This window comes from Alosa alosa, chromosome 9 (assembly GCF_017589495.1).
Source record: "Alosa alosa isolate M-15738 ecotype Scorff River chromosome 9, AALO_Geno_1.1, whole genome shotgun sequence".
In the NCBI taxonomy this organism is placed as follows: domain Eukaryota; kingdom Metazoa; phylum Chordata; class Actinopteri; order Clupeiformes; family Clupeidae; genus Alosa; species Alosa alosa.
The window spans coordinates 20216387-20239769 of record NC_063197.1 but is presented as its reverse complement, the minus strand read 5'-3'; the positions used below and the strand labels follow the sequence as shown (position 1 = coordinate 20239769).

Here is a 23383-nt window from a genome sequence, read left to right as displayed (position 1 = left end):
CCAGATTGCCCAGATTCCTAGCCTTCTCACTTGTGCTTTCTCCTCTGATTCACCCCACTGTTTCTCTATGGAGTTTAGATCAGGGAACGGCAATGGCAAGACTTGATTTTTTGGTACATTCACATGATGAATGATCCAGTCATGACCCACGTTTAGTGTCTTGACAGAGATTGATAACCTGGGAATACTCATACTCGTACTTTGGCAAATTTGGGATTTGCTCTGCAGGTCCGTCTGGCCAAGAGGCCATTGACGCCAATTTAAAAAAGTTCCGCTAATCCGACATGGACGTCTATTTTCTTTGGAAGTGAGTAAACAACTGCATTTAAAACCTGCGTTTACAAGATTGCTGCACTTATAAAAACGATTTGGTAAAAGTTTAATGCACCAATTTTAATTTCACTGCTAGTTAAGCCCCTGCTGGAAGTCGTCAACAAACCTTTTCCAGACCCACTCTCAATCTCAATTGAGAAGGGTCTGGTGGCAACAAGGCTAAGAGATTGACAGAGTTAAATTGGAAATGTTCATGATAGTTCATGATATCATGCACTTTAATAAGGTTCACAGGGCCTTTGGAATAAAAACAGCCCCACAATATCAGACCACCACCATAATTCTCATTAGGCATTGGGTTCTTTTCAGTAGTCACTGTACGCCAATCCTACCTAGAGTGTTTCTTGCCAAAGAGCACAATTTTCATTTCATCTGACAATAGACAATAATTCCAGAGAAAGTCACTGTAGCATTCAAGAAATTCTGCCATTTACATTTGTAATTAAATGCCAGGAAAGGCCTTTACCTGGCATGCCCTCTAAATAATCTATTAGTACTGGTCACTTCTAAATATTTTTTTGGAGACTTGGTGACCCCAATTATACTTTTTCTTGTAACTCTCCAACAGTGACTTTATGGAATGTTTTGCCTGTCTTACCATCCTCCTCGCTTTACGTGGGGGCAAGATAAACATGGGTCTTTGTCCAAGTTATTTTAACCAAGTACTTAGTTTTCATACCCATTCCCTCACTTACAAATATCAACACACTTTCCTTTTAATAGGCAAACTACTACTGCTTAAATACTATACATTTAAATGGGAAAATGCCTCTATAACATTTTGTACAGGATTTTCTAGGATTACCAATAATTGTGGCAGGTTGTTTTTCTATATATACACTACCGGTCAAAAGTTTGGGGTCACTTAGACATTTTCATTCCACTCCATTATAGACAGAATACCAGCTGAGATCAGTTGCATTGTTTTTTTTGTTTTTTTATCAGGGTAGCAGTTTTCAGATTACATTATGTGCTAACATAATTGCTAAAGGGTTGTTGTAGAAAGAAATGGCTGATCTTTCATGCAATATCTACACTGCCCATTATCAGCAACCATTCATCTAATGTTCCAAAGACACATTCTTACTAATCTGATATCATTTTAAAAAGCTAACTGAGAAAACATTGGAGAACCCTTTTGCAATTATGTAAACACATAATGTAGTCACCTACCCTCTGGCCATATAGCCTAATGGCATTCATGTGGATAGGGAAAGTAACCCTAAAATCCTTCCCCTGAAATGCAAGTGGGTGGGCCTCATCAGGACACCACGCCTTAATGAGCTGCAGACATCAACAGAGCTACATCCAGAGTGTGGGTTTTCATTACGCAGCAAGGGAGGGCACATTCACGTTCGTCTCGAAATAAACTTCAAGTTCAAGTTAATTTTGTATTTTGTTTTACTCCAGTAGATTGTATAAATAAAGCCTAACTGTTTTACTACATACTATCAGGATCGAGCAAGAAACATCATGGTGACTCTTTCGAAAGAATATGGATATGTTGTGCTCACAGGTTGCGCTTCCTTCGTACTCGTGAAGTACCTGTCCCACAAGGTGTGTAAGGCTCGCAAACAGTACAATGTAGAGGTAAGCGTTTAGTTATCATTTCAAAAACGACCACCAAAGAATGGATATGTGCAGTGGTTGATGTAAACTGTTTAACTTAGCCTACTATCCGCTTTACCACAGTATCCAAAGAAGCACAGCGACGACTCGGATATCTTCAACCGTATACAGAAGAATCATCAACACACGTGTGTATAACCTACTTTCAAGAAATAAAAAAAACTAAAAGGATTGTGGAATTTCAGTGCTGAATGTTGAATAGAACAAACCTAAAGAGTCATACATTATAGATCAATATAAGTGTAGATAAATCGTGTGCCAAATTATTTTTCCCATTTCCACTTCCAGTAATGAGACAATTGCTCCATTCCTTTATCTTTTGTCCATTGGAGGACTTCAACATCCGGTAAGAATCATGAATAAACGATCTTGATGCCAATTTACAGTAGGCTACCTGTTAAATCTCAAATAAATTATATTGCATGTTTTCCAGCGCCTGGCCAGTACTTTGGGAATGTTTTGGATTGGTAGCAGGGTGGTCTCTGCACATGCATGTTGTATTGAAGGTAAGTTGATGTAAGGTGATGTTTCTTTTGTGCCCTATGGTCAGAAAGCTCCAAGATGAGTCTCATGTCTGCCATATTATTACATTGAAGTTAAAAACATGGCAATTATTTTTGCCGGTCAACTGTGGTAGTAGGGATTAAACAGTATAAAGAGCAATTTCTTTTACATTTGGATACTCAGATAGGACAGCGAGAGATATAAAAGTATTTAATTTTGTTTTGTGCTCTCTTACTGAAAGATGCTGCTACACAGCAGAAGGGGAAACTTGGGGAGGTGGCCCTCTTTGGGCTGTTCCTTTGCTCACTGGACACTGGGAAGGTTATATTAGGCTGGAAAAGACCTTGCTTTCCTCAACGTTTTCTTGTGCAGGTTTAAAAAGAGAACTGTCAGATTTTTACCTTGTTCTATATGTCACTTGTGTTACGCTGTTAATGTAATGTTTTTGGCTATTGTTTTTCATTTCCAGCATTTTTACTTGAATGAATGAATAAATACATAAATAAACAGATGTTCTATTCAGTTACAAAATCAACTTTATGCACTCAAATATTGCTTTCTGTATGAGGGTTGTGTTTGAGAACCATGTTTATTCAGTCCCTGCCCAGTGACTGTTGCAGTGCCACTCATCCTAAAGGGTGCGGCCCCTGCTATGTGGCCCTTGAATCAACAGGCACCTACAGTAAACCTGGGCAATTTCACCTTTGTACAACGAGTTGTGATTAGAACAAAGATTAGCCTAATGGTGACCTCCCCTTATGTGATGATGTCAAAATGGGAGTAGGTAAATGCCTCATGCTACCCATTGGGTTCCTCTTTGCACAACCCAATAACCTGTACATGGCAGGACTGGTTAAGTGGAACAGAGGTAGGGCTGCTGGCCCTTATAAGATTATGGAAGAGTTGGGTTGGGTGTTTGAAATGTCAAGCCTGCCTTCCTTGAAGTGTTAAACATACAAATTCAAGTCTAGTCATATCTATGAGCACTGCCACCAAGACAGCTGCTCAGTTTCTCATAGTTGTTCATATAATATAGAATTACTAAAGTGGTTGGGAATTATGTGTATTATATTTAGTAATCACTCTAATTGCTATTCATCATCTGGCCACAAGGAGGCATTTTCATATAACACCCTTGTCAGTGTTCACATTAGTTCAATATTACATCATCTTTCCATTGACACAATCTTTGAAAACATCCTTATGCAGGATTAGTTTAACATGACCTGGCTGACATGGATGGAGATCCTGCTTCTGTAGCAAAACCAACAAGTATATGAAGGAAAATATTAGTGAAAGATAATGAAATAGCAGAATCACTTCACTGTAACACAGTGCATGGTTAAAAAGGCTACCCACCTAGACAGTAAGAGCCCTGGACCTAGTTTTTCAGGTGATGAACTCTGTTTCCTGACCACCAACCATCTAAACAGCCAAACCCACCCAATATGTCAGTGAGATGACCAACTCCTCCTCAGCCAGCCTTAGCAGCTCATCAGCATTCATCAGACTCAGATTTATTCAGGTGATAACACATGAATGTAAACAAAGATGTGTTTATTTTAAACCACATAGACAAACAAAAACAAAATACTAGATTATTCAGGTGTAGTTAGTATACTGAACACTAAGACTACTCTATTTCCAAAAACTGGATCCTGAGTATGTATAAATATTGCATTATGATGTTAAAGAGAAACTTTGCCGTTTTGAAAATTTCTTCGCTGTTTTCTCACTTTCTGCTTGCAGGTTTCTCTGCAGAGCTCCCCCTACAGCTTCAGAGTATATGTTTTACAACCCCTCAATCCTCAGTCTACCGTTTCCTCTTTTTCTGTTTCTCCGAGAACAGTTTACTCGCTTTCTGCTTCTTTTCGCTGGCTCTGCCATGACAAATGTCTGAGAAACTATATACCTTGTTCTAGCCGGTGCCTGGCATGTACAGTGCTGGCACCCATGCTAAAGTTGACTGAAAAGAGGAATATAAAATCATCTTTTGGAAATTGATCTTAATGCCTTAAGTGAAAAATGAGGAAATATCTAACCTTTAAGGACACCAATTTTCTTAGTGAATGAATAATATATCATAAATAAATAAATGTTCTTCCTTAAAATACAGGGGTCATAAGTATTGGCACCCCTATGTTAAATTCCCATAGAGACAGGCAGATTTTTATTTTTAAAGGCCAGTTATTTCATGGATCCAGAATACTGTGCATCCTGATAAAGTTACCTTGGCCTTTGGAATTAAAATAGCCCCACATCATTTCAGTTAGCCTATTAGCTGGTTTGATTTGCATTGAGCTCAATGAGCAACAAACCAGCTAATAGGCTAACTGAAATAACACCCATGCCGATCTCTAGGTATGGTGAAGGGTATGTGATGATGTGGGGCTATTTTAATTCCAAAGGCCAAGGTAACTTTATCAGGATGCACAGTATTCTGGACCCATGAAATAACTGGCCTTTTAAAAATAAAAATCTGCCTGTCTCTATGGGAATTTAACATAGGGGTGCCAATACTTATGACCCCTGTATTTTAAGGAAGAACATTTATTTATTTATGATACATTATGCATTCACTAAGAAAATTGGTGTCCTTTAAGGTTAGATATTTCCTCATTTTTCACTTAAGGCATTAAGATCAATTTCCAAAAGATGATTTTATATTCCTCTTTTCAGTCAACTTTAGCATGGGTGCCAATACTTTTGGCCAGCACTGTATGTGTGTAGTGCAGTAAAGCAATTTGTTACATTGCGAGGCTGCGAGCCTTTCTGTCTCTGAGGCCGTCAGCTCGCCGGCCCAAAGTTGCAAGGGTGGTTTTACTGCTCACAGGTGCTAGGGGGAAGCGAGACAGCCACCATTCAACCCAAAAAAAAGTCATATTCCAATGACTTCAAAGCTGTTCAGTTAAGGTAAATTAAGCTAAAAAACCTGCATAGTTCCCCTTTAAAGTGGAATATACAAATTCTATTTAGTATTCACTATCTAGCCACTAGGAGGCACTTCAGATCATCCAACACACTACTGATCCTGAGGAAATCCAAGGCAACAATAAGGCTGACAACAGCATTAGTATTCTTCCATTACTTAAAGCTGTAAAAACATCCTTAGGCAAGAACATGCTCCCACAGTGTTTTTCAATGGAATTCCATTGAATAATGAAATATACATAGATATTGTTTTAAATTAAAGTTCATACACATTTTAGTGTATTCATTGTGCAAAAGCTTTTAAATCCATGATCCACAATGCAAGAGAGCTATTTGCCAGTAATCATACATTGACAATAAATGTGCGTACGTACGCAAACACAAAAGCATCTCTCAGTTCCTTAACTTTGACTGAGCTCAGTGCCCAGAGTCTCTGACTCGTTCTCTGTTGTTAAGTAGCCCCACTGCCTGAGCAGGGCGATGCGCTCTCCTGGAGGAGTCCAAAAGTAATCCTTCTGCTGCTGGGAGTAGCGCTCCTCGACGGAAATGAGGTCCCTGTACGTGCCGTCCTGCCACCGCAGGTTAAACCTCTCCAGAAGCTCAATCCGCTCCTCTCGGGATTTAACGCAGTCCACGGGAACCGGCCGCTGCAGCTCTGGCCCAGCTTGCACACGCCTGAAGACTAGCAGAGCTCTGATAGCAAACCAGCCCCCCAGCCTGGGGTGGATACACACACCAAACATCTTCTGTGGCAACAACACCAATGAGGAGGGAATTTGGGTGACATGTCAGTATAAGATAACAAACCAGCTAAAAATACAAAAGTCTGGAGATCGATTAACATCACAAGTATAACAAATGTGGCTTGCCATTAAATATACCTGGAAAACTACCTGATGATCAACAATACAGAGGATATTTTGTGGAATATTTTTATTTTGATAGATACCGAAATCAGGTGGCATCTATTGTCATAAAATAATTTTACCTTTGTGCCCCATGGCTGGTCAGGAACATCTGACTGCTGGTAGTAGTAGGCTGCTCCTGCTACATGGGCAGCAGTTTGGGCCAGAAACTTGGGCTTCTTGTTAAAATGTGTCTCATAGTCATAACTGATGTCTATCGTCTGGTCAGGGAAGCACTGTTAGGAAAGGAAACAGGTAAGAGATTGAAGTCTTTCCTGATACCAAACTAGTCAAGCCTAGTTGATAGTGTGAGGCACATGCGAAAGACAAGTACATTCTCACCTTGGTGACACTGGATTTGATACAGTGTGCAGTACACTGGTCTATGTAGTCTCGGAGTCCCCCACCAGAGTAGTTCTGTAGGAAGGGTATGAATGCCTTCTCAAACATGCCAGGGACGCTCAAGACCACCACAGCGAGCGTGTCCTCGGGGTATGGGAGGTGAAACGATGGGGACACGATCGCATTGTACCATCCAATCTATGATCATTTGATCATGATCAAATAAGCACAGATATAAATCAGGTTAACAACCAGTCTGTTAAAACATAATCATGTTGTTACTGATAGCATGCCTATGCGTGCGTGTGTAACAGACAACAAAATCAAAACATAGGCTAGCATGTCATCGTGACAAGAACTTGTCCAGCGATTGGCATGGCTGGTTGGCGTCAACTGAACTTTCTTGACACTTTTTCAGAAACTTCTCAGCACTCCCCACAACACTACAAATCCAAACAACCTTAATAGGATAAGATTCATAGCCAAGTGGCAGTAGACATTCTTCAAGGCTACGAACGACATCCTCCACATGAGTCGAGGAGCTCGCCATGTTGAAAAAAAAAATCGCACAAAGATGTCTGGGAAATGTATTCCAAGTCCAATTGTAAGATATGTGATGAACTTGAAATATATGGTTTTGTGACTACATATGCTATTTATGTAATAACAACAGTATGAAAAGCTTGTTTTGCTTTAAGGTGACATTTCACGTAGTGCATATTTCATGTCAGTGCCATTTACTCAAAATACTCAAATACCCACAGTTCCCATGGTTTACGTCTAGCAGCGCAATGACGTATTGACATAGCTCCTGGATTTAAAAAATGGTGCGGTATTTTTCTATCAAGCTGGCTATCTGTCAGAAGTGATGTGATCTTCGGACTGTTTTGAATGCTGCTCTGGGCGATAGAAGGAGACATCGGAGATTTTCGGTAAACTGTCTTACGCTTTTTGCTGTTTGTAAAATGTACATTTCAGCTTCAACTCGTTTACTAGCTGGCTAGGCTAACCCACTTAAAGGTGAATAGCTACTTAGCAGTCCTCCAACGTCCTCAGACAATAAACTCAGTTTAAAAAGAGTTGGTTTATCAACAAACAATACATCAAAAAGAACCTGTGATTTTTTTTTTCTTGAACGTATAGAAATTCCATTAATTGGATTTGTGCTCTTGCTGACCAAAACAGCCTGCTTGGTTGATGACCTTTCTACTTCAACATAGGTCTGTCAGACATACACCTTCTTTGTAACGTTATCTGTCATGAAATGTGAGGAGCGCTTACATATCTTTTACTGTCTATGGCGCTTACCCGTCCAGATTACAGCGGTGTTGGCTGAGCAAAACAGCATTTACACGTTACACGAAAATAAACTCAGCGTAAAGTGCTGAAATATACTGCTCCTTTGCATACTAAGTATTATATTATCACATGTTTCTATGACCCGATGAGACTACTTGTTATGTGTACATTTCTTTAGAATCCACCAAAATGAGCTGGGACAATCAACTGAGTTCTATACTTTCTGCAGCAGATGGCAGTGTTGCAAAAATGCGGGTAAGATAATTGATGAAAGGTCTTCATTTTTTGAACTGGTTATTTTTTCCTTCTTTTCAAGAAAGTTATCTACAAGACTTACATGTCAAATTCATAAATGTATTCATATTTGAGACATATGAAGAATTCAAATGTTCAAATACTTACAATGACAGTGACACTTACAATTTCAGGAGCGTCTTGGCACGCATGGAAAGTACTCTAAAGGAAGGGAAGGTAAGTAGTAACTATTCTTTTGATTCATATTCATATCTTAAAATGCATTTTATTTTTAACTCCATCTAAAATTGGTTGTAAGGCTTCCTACATAGTCAGTTCAATGTCGAGAGCTTTGTCTGAAGCCTTAATTAGTGAAGACCGATTAGGCCTACAGCTAGTTACTTACTGGCTTGTATCATATAGACTGAGTGCTTTTTAGTCAGATTCCAGATAATCCCCTCACACTTCTCTTCTCAGACCTGTACCCAGTGAGGGAGCTGTCGCGTGGGCCAGATTTGGATCCATCTCCCCTTCCCCTTCCTCCGCTGTCCCAGCCCTCCGCTGCTCTCAGCCCTGCCGTTCAGTGGAACGACCTGGCAGGTCTCCAGGCTCAGCTACAGAGCCAAAGTCAGGTAGGCTGCTTGTGTGTGTGTGTGTGTGTGTGTGTGTGTGTGTGTGTGTGTGTGTGTGTATGTATGTATGTATGTATGTGCACAAATCTCTTGTTCTAATCTCTTGTTCTCTCTGTGAACTTTAAGTGTGCATTTGGGTGGTTGACGTGACGCTCAATTTTTGTGTTCCCACTGACAAATATAACTAAAATTTGATAATATTTCATTAAAATTGTTTTTTTAATATGCAGTTCATTCTTCTACATCTAATTCATCTGCAAACAATGAGTATCGTTCTTCAACTATGCAAATATTCTGTTTTGAACATGGCATTTGTCCACCGGTGCAACTGTCCTGGGTAGTATTATGCATGTCATACGTCATATGTCATATTATTATGCATGTCATACAAGTGTTTACTTAATGAATCTAGAAGTTATAAGTGTTAAGGTCCCTATGTAGAGTTATTATGACACATTACATTTTGTCCGCAAAACTGGTGTCCTTCTGGAGCAACGCCATTATGTGGATATAAAACAGACATTAATGTGACCACCCCATTACTGAGAGGGGTCCTTCCAGAATCAGAAAGGACAGAAGACATCACTGGAGCAGATGGACTGCACACAAGGTCAATTTTGCCTCAAATATTTTCATAATATTACTATTTCCGTGCAGTGTTGGAACTGGTCGTCTTACGGTAGTCCTTTGGTACAACGCAATTTAAGTATTGATCTGAATATTTTTATCAATTTACATTGATTGATCATTGAAAATAATGTAAACCTTAACACTGTTACTCAGGATGAAGAATGTCTCTCATAGAGCTAGGCCGCAAACTAGCATTGATTTCGAAAATGTCCACTGGTGCAACACACAGTCCTATAGTACAACATGAAGTCAGTTTCACTTATTTGTTTCCTTTACCCTTATCATAATGAACCTTACCATAGTGAAAGCAAACATGTAAACAAACATTTTTTGTATTACAAGTTTGTTTTTTTTTAGGTTTTTTTTTAAGTATTTTTTTGGGCTTTTTGCCTTTATTTGTATAGGACAGTGAAGAGTGAGACAGGAAATAAGTGGGAGAGAGAGATTGGGTGGGACCAGGATATGACCACAGGTCGGATTTGAACATGGGTCCCCGTGGGCACTTGGACCCGTATATGGTATGAGCGCTGTAGCCTGTTGTGCCACAGCGCCCCCCCGTATTACAAGTTTTATTGAAAAATTTGTTTAAATATGTAAAAGAGATATAATTGAAGGCAGCCGTGGCCCACTGGTTAGCACTCTGGACTTGTAACCGGAGGGTTGCTGGTTCGAGCCCCGACCAGTGGGCCGCGGCTAAAGTGCCCTTGAGCAAGGCACCTAACCCCTCACTGCTCCCCGAGCGCCGCCGTTGTAGCAGGCAGCTCACTGCGCCGGGATTAGTGTGTGCTTCACCTCACTGTGTGTACACTGTGTGCTGTTTGTGTTTCACTAATTCACCGATTGGGTTAAATGCAGAGACCAAATTTCCCTCACGGGGTCAAAAAAGTATATACACTTATACTATACTTAATCCGAGTCTAAAAAATGAATGGAGGTTAATGGACGGCCCCATTTGGATGGCCCATCAACTCAAACCTTCTTTCCCTGTTTTGTTAAAGCTAGCTTGATTTCCATGTTGAAAGTGAGAGGCTGAGATGGCCACCAAGGAAAGGCCCAGGAAGTTTATGGAGAGGCTGATAACATACTTGTCCCCTCTCAGTACGGCTTTAAAAAACAAAGCACTACCTGCATGACTACATCATCCATCATCAAACCTCAGTCATGCCATAGACAACAACAAACAGGCTATTGGGATATTTCTGGATCTATCGAAAGTATTCGATACCATTGATTCCAATGTTACTTAGCAAACTGCAGCATTATGAGGCACAGCATGGAGATGGTTCAAAAGCTACCTTCATAATAGAGAGCAGTTCGTACTTATAAATGACCATAAATCAGTTCAGAAAACTGCTACTCTTGGGGTCCCCCAGGGATCCATACTCGGGCCTCTTATGTTCACCCTTTATATCAATGACCTAGATGTCTCTGATGCTTTTCATAAAGTGTTATTTGCAGATGATACCAACCTGATCCTGTCTCACAAAATTCTTCTTACAAGGGGTTGTTGAAAGTGGACACTTGGTTTAAGTGCAACACATTATCACTAAATATTTATAAAATATTATATTTCGCTCCACAAAAAATACAAATAATGTGGAAAATACCTGTCTCTCTATCAATGGCCAAGTCATTGAAAGAGTAAAATGGGTCCCCGCTATAAGCATTTCTTGTGCGCAGAGCGGTACAAAATATGACCGCCGCCCAGTCCAGCACATGTTTTCCACAAAAATAAGTCACGCTGAAAGGCATATATGATTCTAACTGTCTCACTGAATTGCATTATGCACACTCAATTGACTCAACATGATTAGTTCATAGATTTCACATGTAATATACATTTTATACAACCCCACCCCCATCTTGCCTGTTCATAATTCTGGGAAATTCTTGAATTGTGTGCATGTGTGCGTGTACATGTTTATGTTTGTGTGTGTGGGTGGGTGTGTGTGCGTGCATGTGTGTGTTTGCCTGTTTATGTGCCTGTGTGTGTGTGTGCATGTGCATGCATGCGTATATATGTCTTCTGTGTGAGTATGTGTCATACGTAGGATTACTGTGAATGTATGTGTGCGTGTGTATCTGTTTATGCAACATGTGTGCATATGAAATGGGTTTACATGACCCCTGGAGGCAAACATACGCAAAAAATTGGTCATCCTAGGCCCTACGGTTCTCAAGATATTCACAGAAAACTGTCTGCCCTACCCTCCTTTAGGGGGGTCCAGTCCAGCGGGGGGGCTACAGATCAAAATGAAAACAGTAGGTTCCATGCTATCCATGTGGGGTTACATGCCCACCAAGTTTCGTGTACCCCGGTCTTACAGTGTCCCGGGAATCCTTGACGGAAATTTGGACATGCGAAAAAGAAAAAAGAAAAAAATCTGACTAAACCTTCGCTGCGCGGCGGTCATAATAATGGGCATACTAGTACTCTGTTGTCCAATGGTGCAACGGCATGTCCTGTGGTACAACAAATTGAATTGTGAGTGGAAAAGGTATTTTAATGAAGAATTTATGTAAAAAGTGTTGGATAGTATAATAATGATATCATTACTATGCAGCTATAAGGATGAAATGAAGATTCCTTGGGTTTTATACTAAATATAATGAATGTAACCCAGACATTTGGGTGAAGTCTCTATGTGTACATCTTATATTATATAAATAACATCATTCTGAATTTTTTGGGGGTATGATTGATGTGGAAATATAATTGGGGCAAACTAATATGCCTTGGGCTCATCAATCTTATCTGTCCAACATTCTCTGAATTAAATAATGACATTCTTTATTTTGTTGCACCAGTGGACACATTTTAGGACTACTACACCAAAAAGTGAATAATTTGCAAAATATATGAAGAATTAGAAATGGACACATTCAGTTTTGAATTATTCACATATAAGGGAATATAATTATATGTTATTTGACATATATTTTTGAATTATTATTTTTTTCACTTTGAATTTGAGTTTACGTCAACCACCCATTTCTACATACATGCCGTAATCGACGTAATTGGACATATATGTTGTGCAATGGAATGCTATCTGTATACAGTGGTGTCTGAGTTTGTGTGCGTGTGTATTTCTGCATGAATGCATGTGCGTTCTGTTAGAATGCATTTGACTGTTGGATTTTTCTAACTGCTATGAAAATAGGAATTTTTCACACATCTAAAAAAATACTAGGTGTCTGTTTCTAATTTCACACTTCTGCTTGTTAAGATGATTGAGTCACTTTCACAAAACTTGCGATCCATGGAGAGAGACAGACTTGCGCAGCAGCGGCAAATGCAGACATTGCAAGGTAATTTTGCCACAACAGACTGCAAGATGGTTATGTCTCTGTGGAACATGAAGTTGTCAGAAATGTTTTAATATCTTATCTTAAGCCAAAGTTAAGCAGTGTCCCTGACATTTCAGGAGGTGTGTGTGCGTGGATATTGGTGGGGAGGGGTGCAGAATATCAACGTACATATTATTGTGACCTGTGTAATGTCTCTTAATTTGTAAGGTATACATTTAAAGCATTAATCTCCTGAAAACTCCTCTTTTCCAGAGGAGGTACGTCGCCTGCGTGAAAAGACAGATGAGCGGGAGAGGGAGAGGGGGGCGGAGAGGAGGGGAGCGAGCCCGGGTGTGGAGAGGAGGATGGAGGAGTGGAAGAGGGAGGTAACCCGTGAGCTGAGCAGCCTGCGGGGTCACGTCAATAGAACCACATCGCTAGGCAACCTGGAGGAGAGGTGTGGCCCACAATGGAGTCACTTTCCTTTTGTCATTTCAGCTAATGCTAATGCTAAAGGTGGTAGACCGTCTGGTGTAGTTAGATATGCATGTCCCATCTGACATTTTACATAGAGCAACTTGCTAACTGCTGAATGTTGTAGCCTGAGTGTTATTCCTCTCTCTGTAAGTCACTTTGGACGAATACATGTAAATGAATGAATGAATGAATGAGTCAAGTCAAGTCAAGTCGGCTTTTATTGTCAATTTCTTTACATGCACTGGTCATACAAAGAATTGAAATTTCGTTTCTTACTTTCCCATGCAGACATAGACATACTTTAAGTACAGACATAGACATTCATTATGAATGAATGAATGAATGAAGAAGCTGTTACCGCAGCTAGACAGTGGAGACACCCGACGCACACACACAGGGCTAGGCCTCTACCATAAGTATAAGAACAGTCTAGTCTGCTTCAAGAACTGTGGGGCTGCTTCTGCTACTACAGTGTGTTGTTGTTCTTTGTCCCTCACAGTTTCAGCTCCAAACTACGCAGGGAAGAGGTGGACCAGCTAAGGAGAGAGGTTGACCAGCTCAAGACCAAACTGAGTGAGTTCTGACCCAAACAAACACATATATATACACACACACACACACACACACACAAATACTTCAAAAGTAAACACTGTTTTCACACAAGTGGACAAGCTATGGTAGCTGGTTTGGTTGTGTCTCATATTTCATTGTTTTGTGATGATCACTGCTCTTTACGATGACAGTTTCCATCATAAAGTTGTCTAGAGTTGTCTGTCATTACATGCATATATGTGTGTGAATATGCATGTGTGTAGGGAGTTGATAAATATATACTATACATATGGAGGTTCTGAAAAGTTCTCCAGGCTCACCGCATTTTCTTGAGTTGATACCAAAGCCTTTGCCAACAAAAATAGACCTCTGCCAAGCTAAGCTTGGAAACGTCATACTGTTCCCTCTCAGCTGGACTCGTTCACATGCAGGCACACACAGTGGTCTGCGCCACAGCCCAGCTGCCTCTCACAAGTCTCAGCTTGAGGGTGGATTGTGTCTATGTCTGTCTGAAATATAGAAATAATCATGTAAATGTGTGTTTGTTGTGTTTTTTCCCCCCTGTGTGTGTGTGTGCCTGTGTGTGTGCCTGTGTGTGTGCCTGTGTGTGTGCCTGTGTGTGTGTGTGTGTGTGTGTGTGTTGAACAGTGAGACAGGAGGAGGATGTGTTCCAGCAACAGTCTGAGGCTAGAGAAACACGGAGACAGTATGAACGCAGCTGCAAGGTCATATGCATGGACGCACATATGTGCACACTCACACACACTCATGTACATGCATGCACACGTGTACACACACACACACACACACCTAGAAACGCCTTTAAAACAGAAAGCGCAGACCTTAGTCACCCACATAATGTCGCATACAGACAAACAATTGAGTGATTTTTTTTTAATTTTTATTTATTTGTTGACCTTTGACCTTGACCTATGTTTTGGTAATACAGTGCGTGCTCGGTACAGATGTGTGTGTCATTCTACTGTCACTGTAATATCTCCTGTCTCCTGTCTGCAGACACTGGAGAGTCTTACAGACAGTTACCGCACACATAGCTTTGACCTGGCCAGGACCATCTCCCAGTACCAGAACACCCAACAGGAAGTCCGGGACATCAGGTTAGGAGCACAGGCACACATGCACAAACACACATGCACAAACACACACGCATCCTTATAAAACGGATAGTTCCGGTCCTTGATTATGATTGGTTGAATTGCGTTCCATGCCGTTGTATATTTTCCTGATATAGCACAGCTGAGACCGCATTTCGCTCTATAATGCGCTTAGAATGCATAACGGTTAAAATTAAAAGTTGCTGAGCAACAATTCCGATAAGAATCTACTAGCGGTGGAACTATTCTATGGGGACTCCGCGGAAGAATGTAGATGTAGATTTGTAGATGAAATAGCTTTTAAATGTCATGATTATTTGTTTATTTTGTATCAATTTTTAATGTCCTATATGTGGTAGCCATTTTATAATAGCAATAAGCCCCTTGAGGCCGTTCTATATCGTGAATATAGCACAGCTGAGGGTTGTTTAACGGCACTCAGCTTCGCTTCGCTCACTTTGTGCCTAACAACACCCCTCAGCTGTGCTATATTCACGTTATAGAACGGCCTATCGGGGATTATTGCTTATGCTATCAGCTTATATGCATTCGTGACACAAAAAGTGCTGGTTCACAAAACAGCCTAGACCCTGAAACAGCTTTAACTTTGTTCATTTTTCCAGTTGCTCTCACCCTGAGTCCTGTACGCTGCTGTGCTGTCTGACACCTTGACTTTGTCACTGCAGGGTGACTGTATCGGAGCTGAAGGATGAGGTGAGAGGACTGATTCTACGGGACAGGCTACCCACACCTGCAGCAGCACCTCAGAGGCCAGGTGAGCGCTCGCTCGATCCCTCTCTCTCTCTCTCTCTCTCTCTCTCTCTCTCTCTCTCTCTCTCTCTCTCTCTCTCTCTCTCTCTTTTCCTTCTTCCACTCTTTTTTTCTCACACTCTCTTTCTTTTCTTTCTTTCTTTTCCTCATTCTCTCATTCTCTCTTTCAAACTGCTCTTTCTTTTTTTTCTCTCTCTCTCTCTCTCTCTCTCTCTCCTCTCCCTCCCTCCCAAGTGTGCTCCCCCTCTTAAGTGTCATACAGCCCACACATACATGCAGTCATCTTCAGATGATGTTACAGAATACATCATCACACAGATAATCATATAAGCTCTTTGAAATGTATGTGATAGTGAGGTTCTGTAGGACGGTGATGACAAGCAGTTTGGAAAACGGACTGGCAAGTTTCAAGGGAGCCCACATCCATTGTCATACAAGGCAGATTTATGGCGTCATTGTCTTTCCGTGTGCGTGTGTCTGTGCGCAGCGCTTGCCTCAGCGGTAGCCATGGAAACCATCCCCCGGAAGCAGCCTACGGGAGCGGCGGCAGTGGCAGCAGCGTCTGCGTTGGTGGCAGGCCTGGACTCTGACAGCGACTTCAGTCCCACCCCCAGTCTGGGGGATGTGAGCTCGGACGACCTGGACTTCTCTTGGCCCTCCAAGCGTGAGCCAGGTGCGTGTGGACACACAGAGACAAACAGACAGACACACACCTATTATTTTCATTTATTAAACTTTCAAAGTAAAAATGAAGGTTTGCACACTTGCTCTCAGTTTGCTTTGATTTATTGGAGTTCGATCTCCATTTATTAAACTTTACCAGTATCACTCTGACTGGCACTTTTCAGACCCTTTCTTAACTACTCTGCTGCTGATACTAAAAAATGTCACAACACTTGTTTTTGGTCATTTCACTCAAACTATCCCACTTTTTAGTTGTGAGAAACAAAAATTGGGTCTTCTTAAAACTTATCATTGAAGGCTTTCCGGACTCCATCCCAATGAAATTAAACCGTGAGAAGGAGTCTCCAACCTTTTTTTCCTCAGAGAGCTATGAGGCAGGCTACTCTCACCTCTTTGCTCAGAATGCACATGTCATGCTTTAGTCAGAAGTCACAAATGCATTCACCCACACAGCCATAGTTTTGTTCTTATTCCATATCCAGGCAGCACTCTATCACTGTAGTGAGTCACCTAACATCCTTGACTATTATGTCTATATTCTAGAGCAGTGTTTCTCAAACTTTTTCAGACCAAGGACCACTGAACCAGCTTGCTAATTGTCTTTGCACCTTACTTATTGTGTCAGAGGATTCATATGATTTAAGTTGGCATATCTTACATAGGCAGTGTTGCAGAATTGTTTGGATTTACATACAAGTTGGTTCAATATTGCAAACAACTCATCTATATTATTTTTTACCTCGTTACCTTTTTTACCTACGTCTGCTCGCGGACCACCAGTGGTCCCCGGACCACACTTTGAGAAACACTGTTCTAGAGGCTGATAAGTTCCTGGAGTCAAACACAATTGTTCCTTGACTTTCGTTTTTACTGTATCTTTTCGTTTTTGTTTCGTTTTTACTGTGTTCTCTTCTACACATCATGGTGTTTTATTTCAGTTAAGTTTTTCCTCCACTTCCTCACTGTTCTGACCGCAACTGACCTGGCTCTCCCCCACACCACACGCACACACATAAGTCCCACTGAGGGGGAAAAAACCCCTCATCTTTCTCTTCGCTGTAGTCTTCAGTTTAGCTCCATATCCCTCCCACCCCACCCATGGGCCGACAGGGTGCAGATGTGCTCACGATTGAGTCGAGCTTTGATGTGGCTTTTCAGCCTAAAGATTCAGAGATGGAGGGAGAAAGGAGGTAGGAGAGAAGCCAGGGAGTGAGGCAAGTTAAGAGGAGAGGAGTGATTGCCACAGCAGAGGGAGGATGAGTGACCAACCAACCAACCACATGTCCCACCACTAGTCACCTCTGTGTGTGTACTGTACACACACACCTTAGGGATTAGAGCAGGGGTGGGCAAACTGAGGCCAAGCACTTTAATCTGGCCCGCCAAGCATTTCATTTAGTTATCAGGCTGCTCGCTATTTTTTTCCTGCGATAGAGACGACGTTGGTTAGCTTTATTGCAAACTGCTTTTCACTCTCCTTAGATAACGTTTACAATGTCAATGTCAAAACATCATATTAAATAGCGATAACATCATGTTAAACTAAGTTAACTCTTAGTTATCTCCTTTGCAGCAGATCTAACGTGAACACAATGCCAATTTTCAAATCCCAATGTGGCCCTTGAGCCAAAAAGTTTGCCCACCCCTTGATTAGAGGAAGAGATCTTAATACAAAACACTTTGGTGACTATGGCATCCTCTCTTCTCATTCTTGTTAAAGCTCTCTATATAAATGATCGATGGAAGAATACCCTGAGGTATAGAATACATTTTCTTCCCTCCAGAATGGCCCTAGTGACGAAGGTTTCTTTATTCTTTGTCACCGATAGGAAACAGATGCAAAATGACAGGAAACCTCTATGTAATGTAGGCCAGAGGGCCTTTCCCCCTCCCTCTCTCTCTCGCTGTTGCCTGGCCGCTGCTGCCTGCTGTAGCCACAGGCTTGAAAATAGCAGGCTTCAGACCTGCAAATGGCTCCGTGCCCTTTTTACCGGAACCCCTGTGAATCATATTCAGTTTATTCCACTCTCTCTGCCAAAGTTGAACCGCAAACTAAGTGTTTGTGATAAGCTGTGGCGGTTATTAGCCCAGCTAATAGCTTTCCTGCAAACAGTATCATTTAGGATTTGTGTCATCAAAGAGTTCTTGTGTGTAGTCTGCATCTTGAATGTAATGACATGAAAAAAAGAAGAAAAAAATGTCTACCAGAAATGAATGCGAGTTCAGTGGTTAGTTGAATGGTTAACAATGTCTAATTATTGTAACACTGCTTTTCAAGTCTGAATCAAAGGGTATGCTGAGCTGGCTATGAGTGTACTCAGCCAGTGCTGCCAAGCCAAAATTAACAGCTGAGAGATGCAAGATCTTTGCCCTCTCTCCCTCTCCCTCCCTCCGTGTCTTTTATACATGCCGCCTAGCACATACAGACGTGAAATGTACACGTTTGTTCTCAATTTCCTGGAGTTATAATTTGGACTTCTATCATGGTTTGCCTGGGGACATTTGAACAGAAAAAGAGACAGGCCAATTTCCTTCCCACTAATCTGCACAGTTCCTATTTTTGGAGGTCTGCATACGTTGGTAAACGTTTACCGTAAGCCTCAACTACGGTGGCCTGTAGTAGCCACGCTTGCGGATTCAAAAAGGGCAGTGAAATCTGTTACAGATAAGAATGATTTTGTTTATTGTAATGTTACCAAGGAATATTCAAAGACCTCTTACTGAGTTTAAGTACTTACCAGTATTCACTTATATTGTGATAGATAAAAATGTGGGTTTGTGTGAGAGTGTGTTTTAATGTGTTTTTCATGTTGTTGTTTTTTTAATTCACAGTTCAACGAAGAATTAAGCGTCGGGGAAATCCGACCATTCGGTCACCTGGAAGTGACCTCAGTGACGAAGAAAGTGGACTAGATGATGATGACTATGGTGGTGTGCTTGGACAACTGTCAGACAGTCCACCTGAACTTAGTCTCAGCGACCTCTGACCTCAAAGCAAGAAGGGACTTTTTAATGGAGCAATGTGGACAACAACACCTCGTGTCCTATTAAGAGAGTATTTCCAGAGGTGAAATCTAGACGAAGTTGTATTTCTAGAGCTCTCTGTATTTAAGTACATACAGTATTTAAGTACACGGTTAAATTAAACTGTCATAGGATGCATTTTGTGAATGCTCCACACTGATATCTGGAGGTGCTACAAAAAAAAACCACAAGGCTTTCTTTTTCTTATACTGTAGCCTTAACAGCTGCACCACCTTCAAGTGGTGAATGTATGTTAATAACTTAACACTACACATTTTAACCTAATTAACCATCTTGATTTTAGAACCGAGTATCTGTGGATATTCGTATCAAGATTTTGTTGTAAATGGTGGGAGGCCAACTTGCCATCGCGTTTCTGCTGTCACAAGACTTAATTGTGTGGTGCCATTATCTTTGTGGGATAAGAGGTGGACACAAATGACTGAGCTATTTGGAGATGTCCTTGCGTTCAGCTTTAACCTGCAGTGCACTTCTCTGCCCATTTAAACAACTTTTCCTATTCACAGCTAAAGGGAAGTGTTTAGCAGAGTGAAAGAGTGCATGAAAAAGGATTATTGGTTTCAAAATGACTGGCTGCAGGTTGGCCCATTTGCATGCTGACCCAGTGTTGAACACAAAGTCAAATCATCATCCTCGGGCAGCCTGTAAAAAGTGTATGTATGTGTGTGTGTACGTGTACGTGTACACTTGTAAGGGGGTGGCAAGCGCCCCAAAATGGAGCCATGCCATCCTGACAAAGACCTCATTAACCCCCGCCCCCACCACCACCACCCTAAATCCCTTGTCCTTCCACACCCTGTCCTGTAAACGCATTAAGTTCAGGGCTCCGTGTTGGCTTACATCAGTGACATTCCCAAAAGCTGTTTAATATTTCAGGAGCAGTCCGGCTCCTCTCCCTCTCTCTGCATCCTGCCTAATTAATGCAGCAGGGACCAGGGCCGTGTCCTGTAGCCAGACACCCCCCGTGGAGGGACGAGCCGGAGTGGACCCCATCTCCACTGCTTCTCCCCCAGCAGGAGACCGAGCGGGAGGGGTGGACCCCGCCACACAGATGTGCTCGCTCAGCACAAAGACACTACTTCAGCTTCATGTTTCACAATAACTCATGCTGCTAGGCTGAGGAGTATTGTTTTTTGATACTAAATTAACTAACACCAGATGGATGACTGCTGATTTCTGTTATGTGCTTGAGGAAGACTGTGTTACATGACAGTGTTGTTGATGGAAGTATGTAATATTGTAATTGTTTAATTATTGGAGGTTATGTTTTCTATAGAAGAGCAGTGGTATTGCTTTAAGCCAGACTAACATTAACTTCAGTGGCTGATACCAAGCGATTCACAATGTAATTGTTTTTTGTTGTCTTTTTAATAAAAAAAAAAAAAGTCACATAACAAAGACAATCCTGTATTCTACAGCAAAAACTTAAAATACAGAACACAATTTGGCACTTTTTTTTTTTCTGGAGCTGCAATATACAAAGATAACACAACTTGCTCAACAAATGTATAAATACAATTACCAACATCGATGTCAATCATATTCAGCCTCCTAAATTATTTACTAGTAATTATTTCACTATCAGTGAGCACAGAGAGGCAGTGCTCAAGAGATTTGCTATTTAAATATCTTTGTTTTGTTTTTTTGCATTTGCATTCTTGGACCTGATAACAACCAAACAGAAAGAAAAAAAAAACATGTTAAGTGTTGAACTTACAGTCAAGTCCAAAGAGCCAGGAGAAAAACTGTACTTAAAGTAAAACGCTGATAAGGGCAGCATCAGGTGTGGGAGCTGTCCTGTTGTGCACCGACAAAGGCTAGGAGTTAGACAGATCCGACTTAGTTGATGAGACCATCAGCACTACTTCATCTACAGACAGACACCCACTGTACATTGTATCAGGTTAACCTGTTTTACAGCATTAGTTTAATGTTATATGAAATGGCCTCATTGCTCGAGCCACACCTTTCTCAAGAGTACTTTCTCTGGTGAGACAGTATCTCCATTCATGGATCAATTCTTTCTGACCACCAGCCCAAGTCATACCAAATGACTCTCCAGGCCCGGGAAGTGTGCACCTTCTCATGAGGGGACAGAATGTACAGCAGGAATTTGGTGATTGCTAGTCTGTGGCTACACATTCTCTCTCTCTCTCTCTCTCTCTCTCTCTCTCTGACCAACTGACAGACAGCAGAAGTAATGCCTAATACTGTGGATTCCTCTGGCAGCATCGGAGGGCATGTAACAACACACCCCAGATCCGTTGGAGCTGATGTGCTGGAAGAGACGTCAACCTTCCAAAGGCAAAGGAGGTGAATAAATTATCTTGGTACTTCTCTGAAGAATGACAAAAGATCTGTTAAGCTTTCAAGCCTCTCAAAGTGAGATAGGTTTAGCCTCTACAAATGTTAGGAAATAATAAAAAAAAAAAGTTTAAAATATGCACTGAATGCTCTAGTAAAAAGTAAAACGACAACACCCACGCACACACACACACACACACAAAGAAAACACTAACCTGTCAAATAGGTGAACCAAAAAAAGAAACTTCTTAAAACAGTTTTCACACACACAACCCAGTGTCTTTCCAAGTGTCACAACCTGCCATGGAGCACAGTCATGACATTACAACCACAAAGTACCCAGCTACCCTTGTAACGCACCTTAGAGGCTCTAAGCTGACCACCCTTGAGTGAAACCTACCACCAGACTTAGACGGTCAATGTCATGCTTCCCTGGGAAAATAAAACATCTTTGTCAAAGACAAAGCCATTTATTTAGGTATTTGGCATATGACCATTGTGCAATCTACTAAAACTACTATGCCAGAGGTCACAATGCAAAGAGCGTGTGTCATACATGCTTCCATTTTCAGCTGCATTACTTCCCCCAAAAAGGTTCCCATTTTGTCATTTACCTGTGGCAGGTCCACTCTATCAGTTTCAAAGAACCAATGTGAAAGGCACAAAGTTCCTTTGGTTTGTTTCACTAATGACTTCTGGGCATTTTTCTGACATTCTTTTTTTTTCTCGATTCAAGAGGTTGTGCCATTTCCCCGATTTGCATCTCTACTGGTTGTACTCTCTTTCTACTGATAACCAACATGGCTCAAAACAACCCAGAATTATACTTGATTCGCTGCCGTGTTCTTGTCACTACTGGATTGTGGGTTGTGTAGTTTAAACACGTACTGTTTGGCAACACGATAGGTAGCTGGACAGAATTGGAGCCAGCCATCATTTGCTATTCTGCACACAAATAGACTTTGGTCTCTTCATATTCCACTGAAACATCGTCCTGTGGTGACGAGTTTTGGTGTAACAGACATTAGTTCTCTTCATCTTCAGCATTACAATAATCTGTAAGAACATAACTTCCAGAAGGAAAAGTCCCTTAGGCCAGCAAGTCACTGCTCCAGTGGCAGTCAATTATAGAGAGAAAAGGCAGCTAGGGACTCGAGAAGGGACTTGGGGTGATGTTGGGGGTGGGGGGTGGAGAGTGGCAGCCAGCCTCCCAACTGCAGGGGGCGCTAGAACACTGATTTAAAGGTCGGGATGCGGCTGCACAAAGTCTGTGGCCATGTTTCAAGCCCATCCCTGTCCAAGCTCGTGGCGTGTGTGTGTGCAGCCAGCTCTCTTCTTCAGGAGGGCCTGGGAACGGGCCAGAGGAGCCGCCTTGCTGTGCAGCTCACTAGTGCCCCTGCTAGCTGAACATAGACACGCATCTAAAAGCAGATTTCTTTTGGCGCGGGCTGGGGGGGGGGGTATTTTTGTTTTCTAAAGCAGGGGGTATTTTTGTTTTCTAAAGCAGGGAATGCTGGGGGAAAAGGGAACGGCTCGGCAGGAGCCTGCGTATCAGTCTTGACTAAAGGTGAGAGTTGGGGCTCTGTCAGTAGCTGTACATGGAGAGAGGGGTGTCCTCCATCATGTCATCCTGGAGAGCATGGAGGGGAAAAGAACAGAGGAAAACAGAAAAATAAGTTAAAAATCACGAACCATCATATTCCCA

The 23383-nt window shown here is 41.6% G+C and overlaps 4 protein-coding genes across 7 annotated transcripts in view; 2 read left to right on the top strand and 2 right to left on the bottom strand.

The window, feature by feature from the left end:
* Window positions 1-1654: 1654 nt before the first annotated feature.
* Window positions 1655-3001, top strand: LOC125300986 (microsomal glutathione S-transferase 3-like). The gene is made up of 5 exons (XM_048253212.1): window positions 1655-1923; window positions 2026-2090; window positions 2251-2308; window positions 2396-2468; window positions 2708-3001. The coding sequence occupies exons 1-5, from the start codon at window positions 1807-1809 to the stop codon at window positions 2842-2844; spliced, it is 450 nt and encodes a 149-aa protein (XP_048109169.1). The 5' UTR covers window positions 1655-1806; the 3' UTR covers window positions 2845-3001.
* Window positions 3002-5139: 2138 nt separating this feature from the next.
* mmachc (metabolism of cobalamin associated C) lies at window positions 5140-7194 on the bottom strand. Its single transcript, XM_048252800.1, has 4 exons — window positions 7105-7194; window positions 6645-6842; window positions 6386-6538; window positions 5140-6143 (listed from the first exon to the last, which is right to left on the bottom strand). The coding sequence occupies exons 1-4, from the start codon at window positions 7192-7194 to the stop codon at window positions 5799-5801; spliced, it is 786 nt and encodes a 261-aa protein (XP_048108757.1). The 3' UTR covers window positions 5140-5798.
* A 243-nt stretch (window positions 7195-7437) lies between these two features.
* On the top strand, window positions 7438-20856 carry LOC125300446 (ERC protein 2). 4 transcript variants are annotated; one of them, XM_048252402.1, is made up of 15 exons: window positions 7438-7576; window positions 7788-7864; window positions 8122-8198; window positions 8372-8414; window positions 8655-8809; window positions 9040-9419; window positions 9844-9957; window positions 12670-12751; window positions 13004-13187; window positions 13707-13780; window positions 14408-14484; window positions 14777-14877; window positions 15561-15649; window positions 16133-16318; window positions 19162-20856. In XM_048252402.1, the coding sequence occupies exons 7-15, from the start codon at window positions 9925-9927 to the stop codon at window positions 19314-19316; spliced, it is 981 nt and encodes a 326-aa protein (XP_048108359.1). In that variant the 5' UTR covers window positions 7438-7576; window positions 7788-7864; window positions 8122-8198; window positions 8372-8414; window positions 8655-8809; window positions 9040-9419; window positions 9844-9924; the 3' UTR covers window positions 19317-20856. The 4 variants fall into 4 exon arrangements, with proteins under 4 accessions (XP_048108359.1, XP_048108355.1, XP_048108356.1 ...); XM_048252398.1 differs by lacking the exons at window positions 9040-9419; window positions 9844-9957; XM_048252401.1 differs by lacking the exons at window positions 7438-7576; window positions 9040-9419; window positions 9844-9957 and adding an exon at window positions 7598-7664.
* The window catches only part of LOC125300447 (cell wall protein DAN4-like), a 16959-nt gene continuing 14299 nt past the window's right edge, over window positions 20724-23383 (bottom strand). Inside the window, exon 5 of the mRNA XM_048252403.1 lies at window positions 20724-23308. Coding sequence (XP_048108360.1) covers window positions 23264-23308 — 45 coding nt within the window. The 3' untranslated portion in view covers window positions 20724-23263. The remainder of the gene's footprint in view (window positions 23309-23383) is intronic.

Bases quoted from the DNA above. Each gene is read 5' to 3' on its own strand.
- LOC125300446 (XM_048252398.1), top strand. From the start codon at position 8,133: ATGAGCTGGGACAATCAACTGAGTTCTATACTTTCTGCAGCAGATGGC. The intron at 14,485-14,776 runs GTCATATGCATG...TCCTGTCTGCAG, and splicing joins AGTATGAACGCAGCTGCAAG to ACACTGGAGAGTCTTACAGA. The intron at 14,878-15,560 runs GTTAGGAGCACA...TTGTCACTGCAG, and splicing joins CAGGAAGTCCGGGACATCAG to GGTGACTGTATCGGAGCTGA.
- LOC125300986 (XM_048253212.1), top strand. From the start codon at position 1,807: ATGGTGACTCTTTCGAAAGAATATGGATATGTTGTGCTCACAGGTTGC. The intron at 1,924-2,025 runs GTAAGCGTTTAG...GCTTTACCACAG, and splicing joins GCAAACAGTACAATGTAGAG to TATCCAAAGAAGCACAGCGA. The intron at 2,309-2,395 runs GTAAGAATCATG...CATGTTTTCCAG, and splicing joins TTGGAGGACTTCAACATCCG to CGCCTGGCCAGTACTTTGGG.
- mmachc (XM_048252800.1), bottom strand. From the start codon at position 7,194: ATGGCGAGCTCCTCGACTCATGTGGAGGATGTCGTTCGTAGCCTTGAA. The intron at 6,843-7,104 runs GTTGTTTGGATT...AAATGATCATAG, and splicing joins ATGAATCTTATCCTATTAAG to ATTGGATGGTACAATGCGAT. The intron at 6,144-6,385 runs GTAAAATTATTT...TTGTTGCCACAG, and splicing joins ACCAGCCATGGGGCACAAAG to AAGATGTTTGGTGTGTGTAT.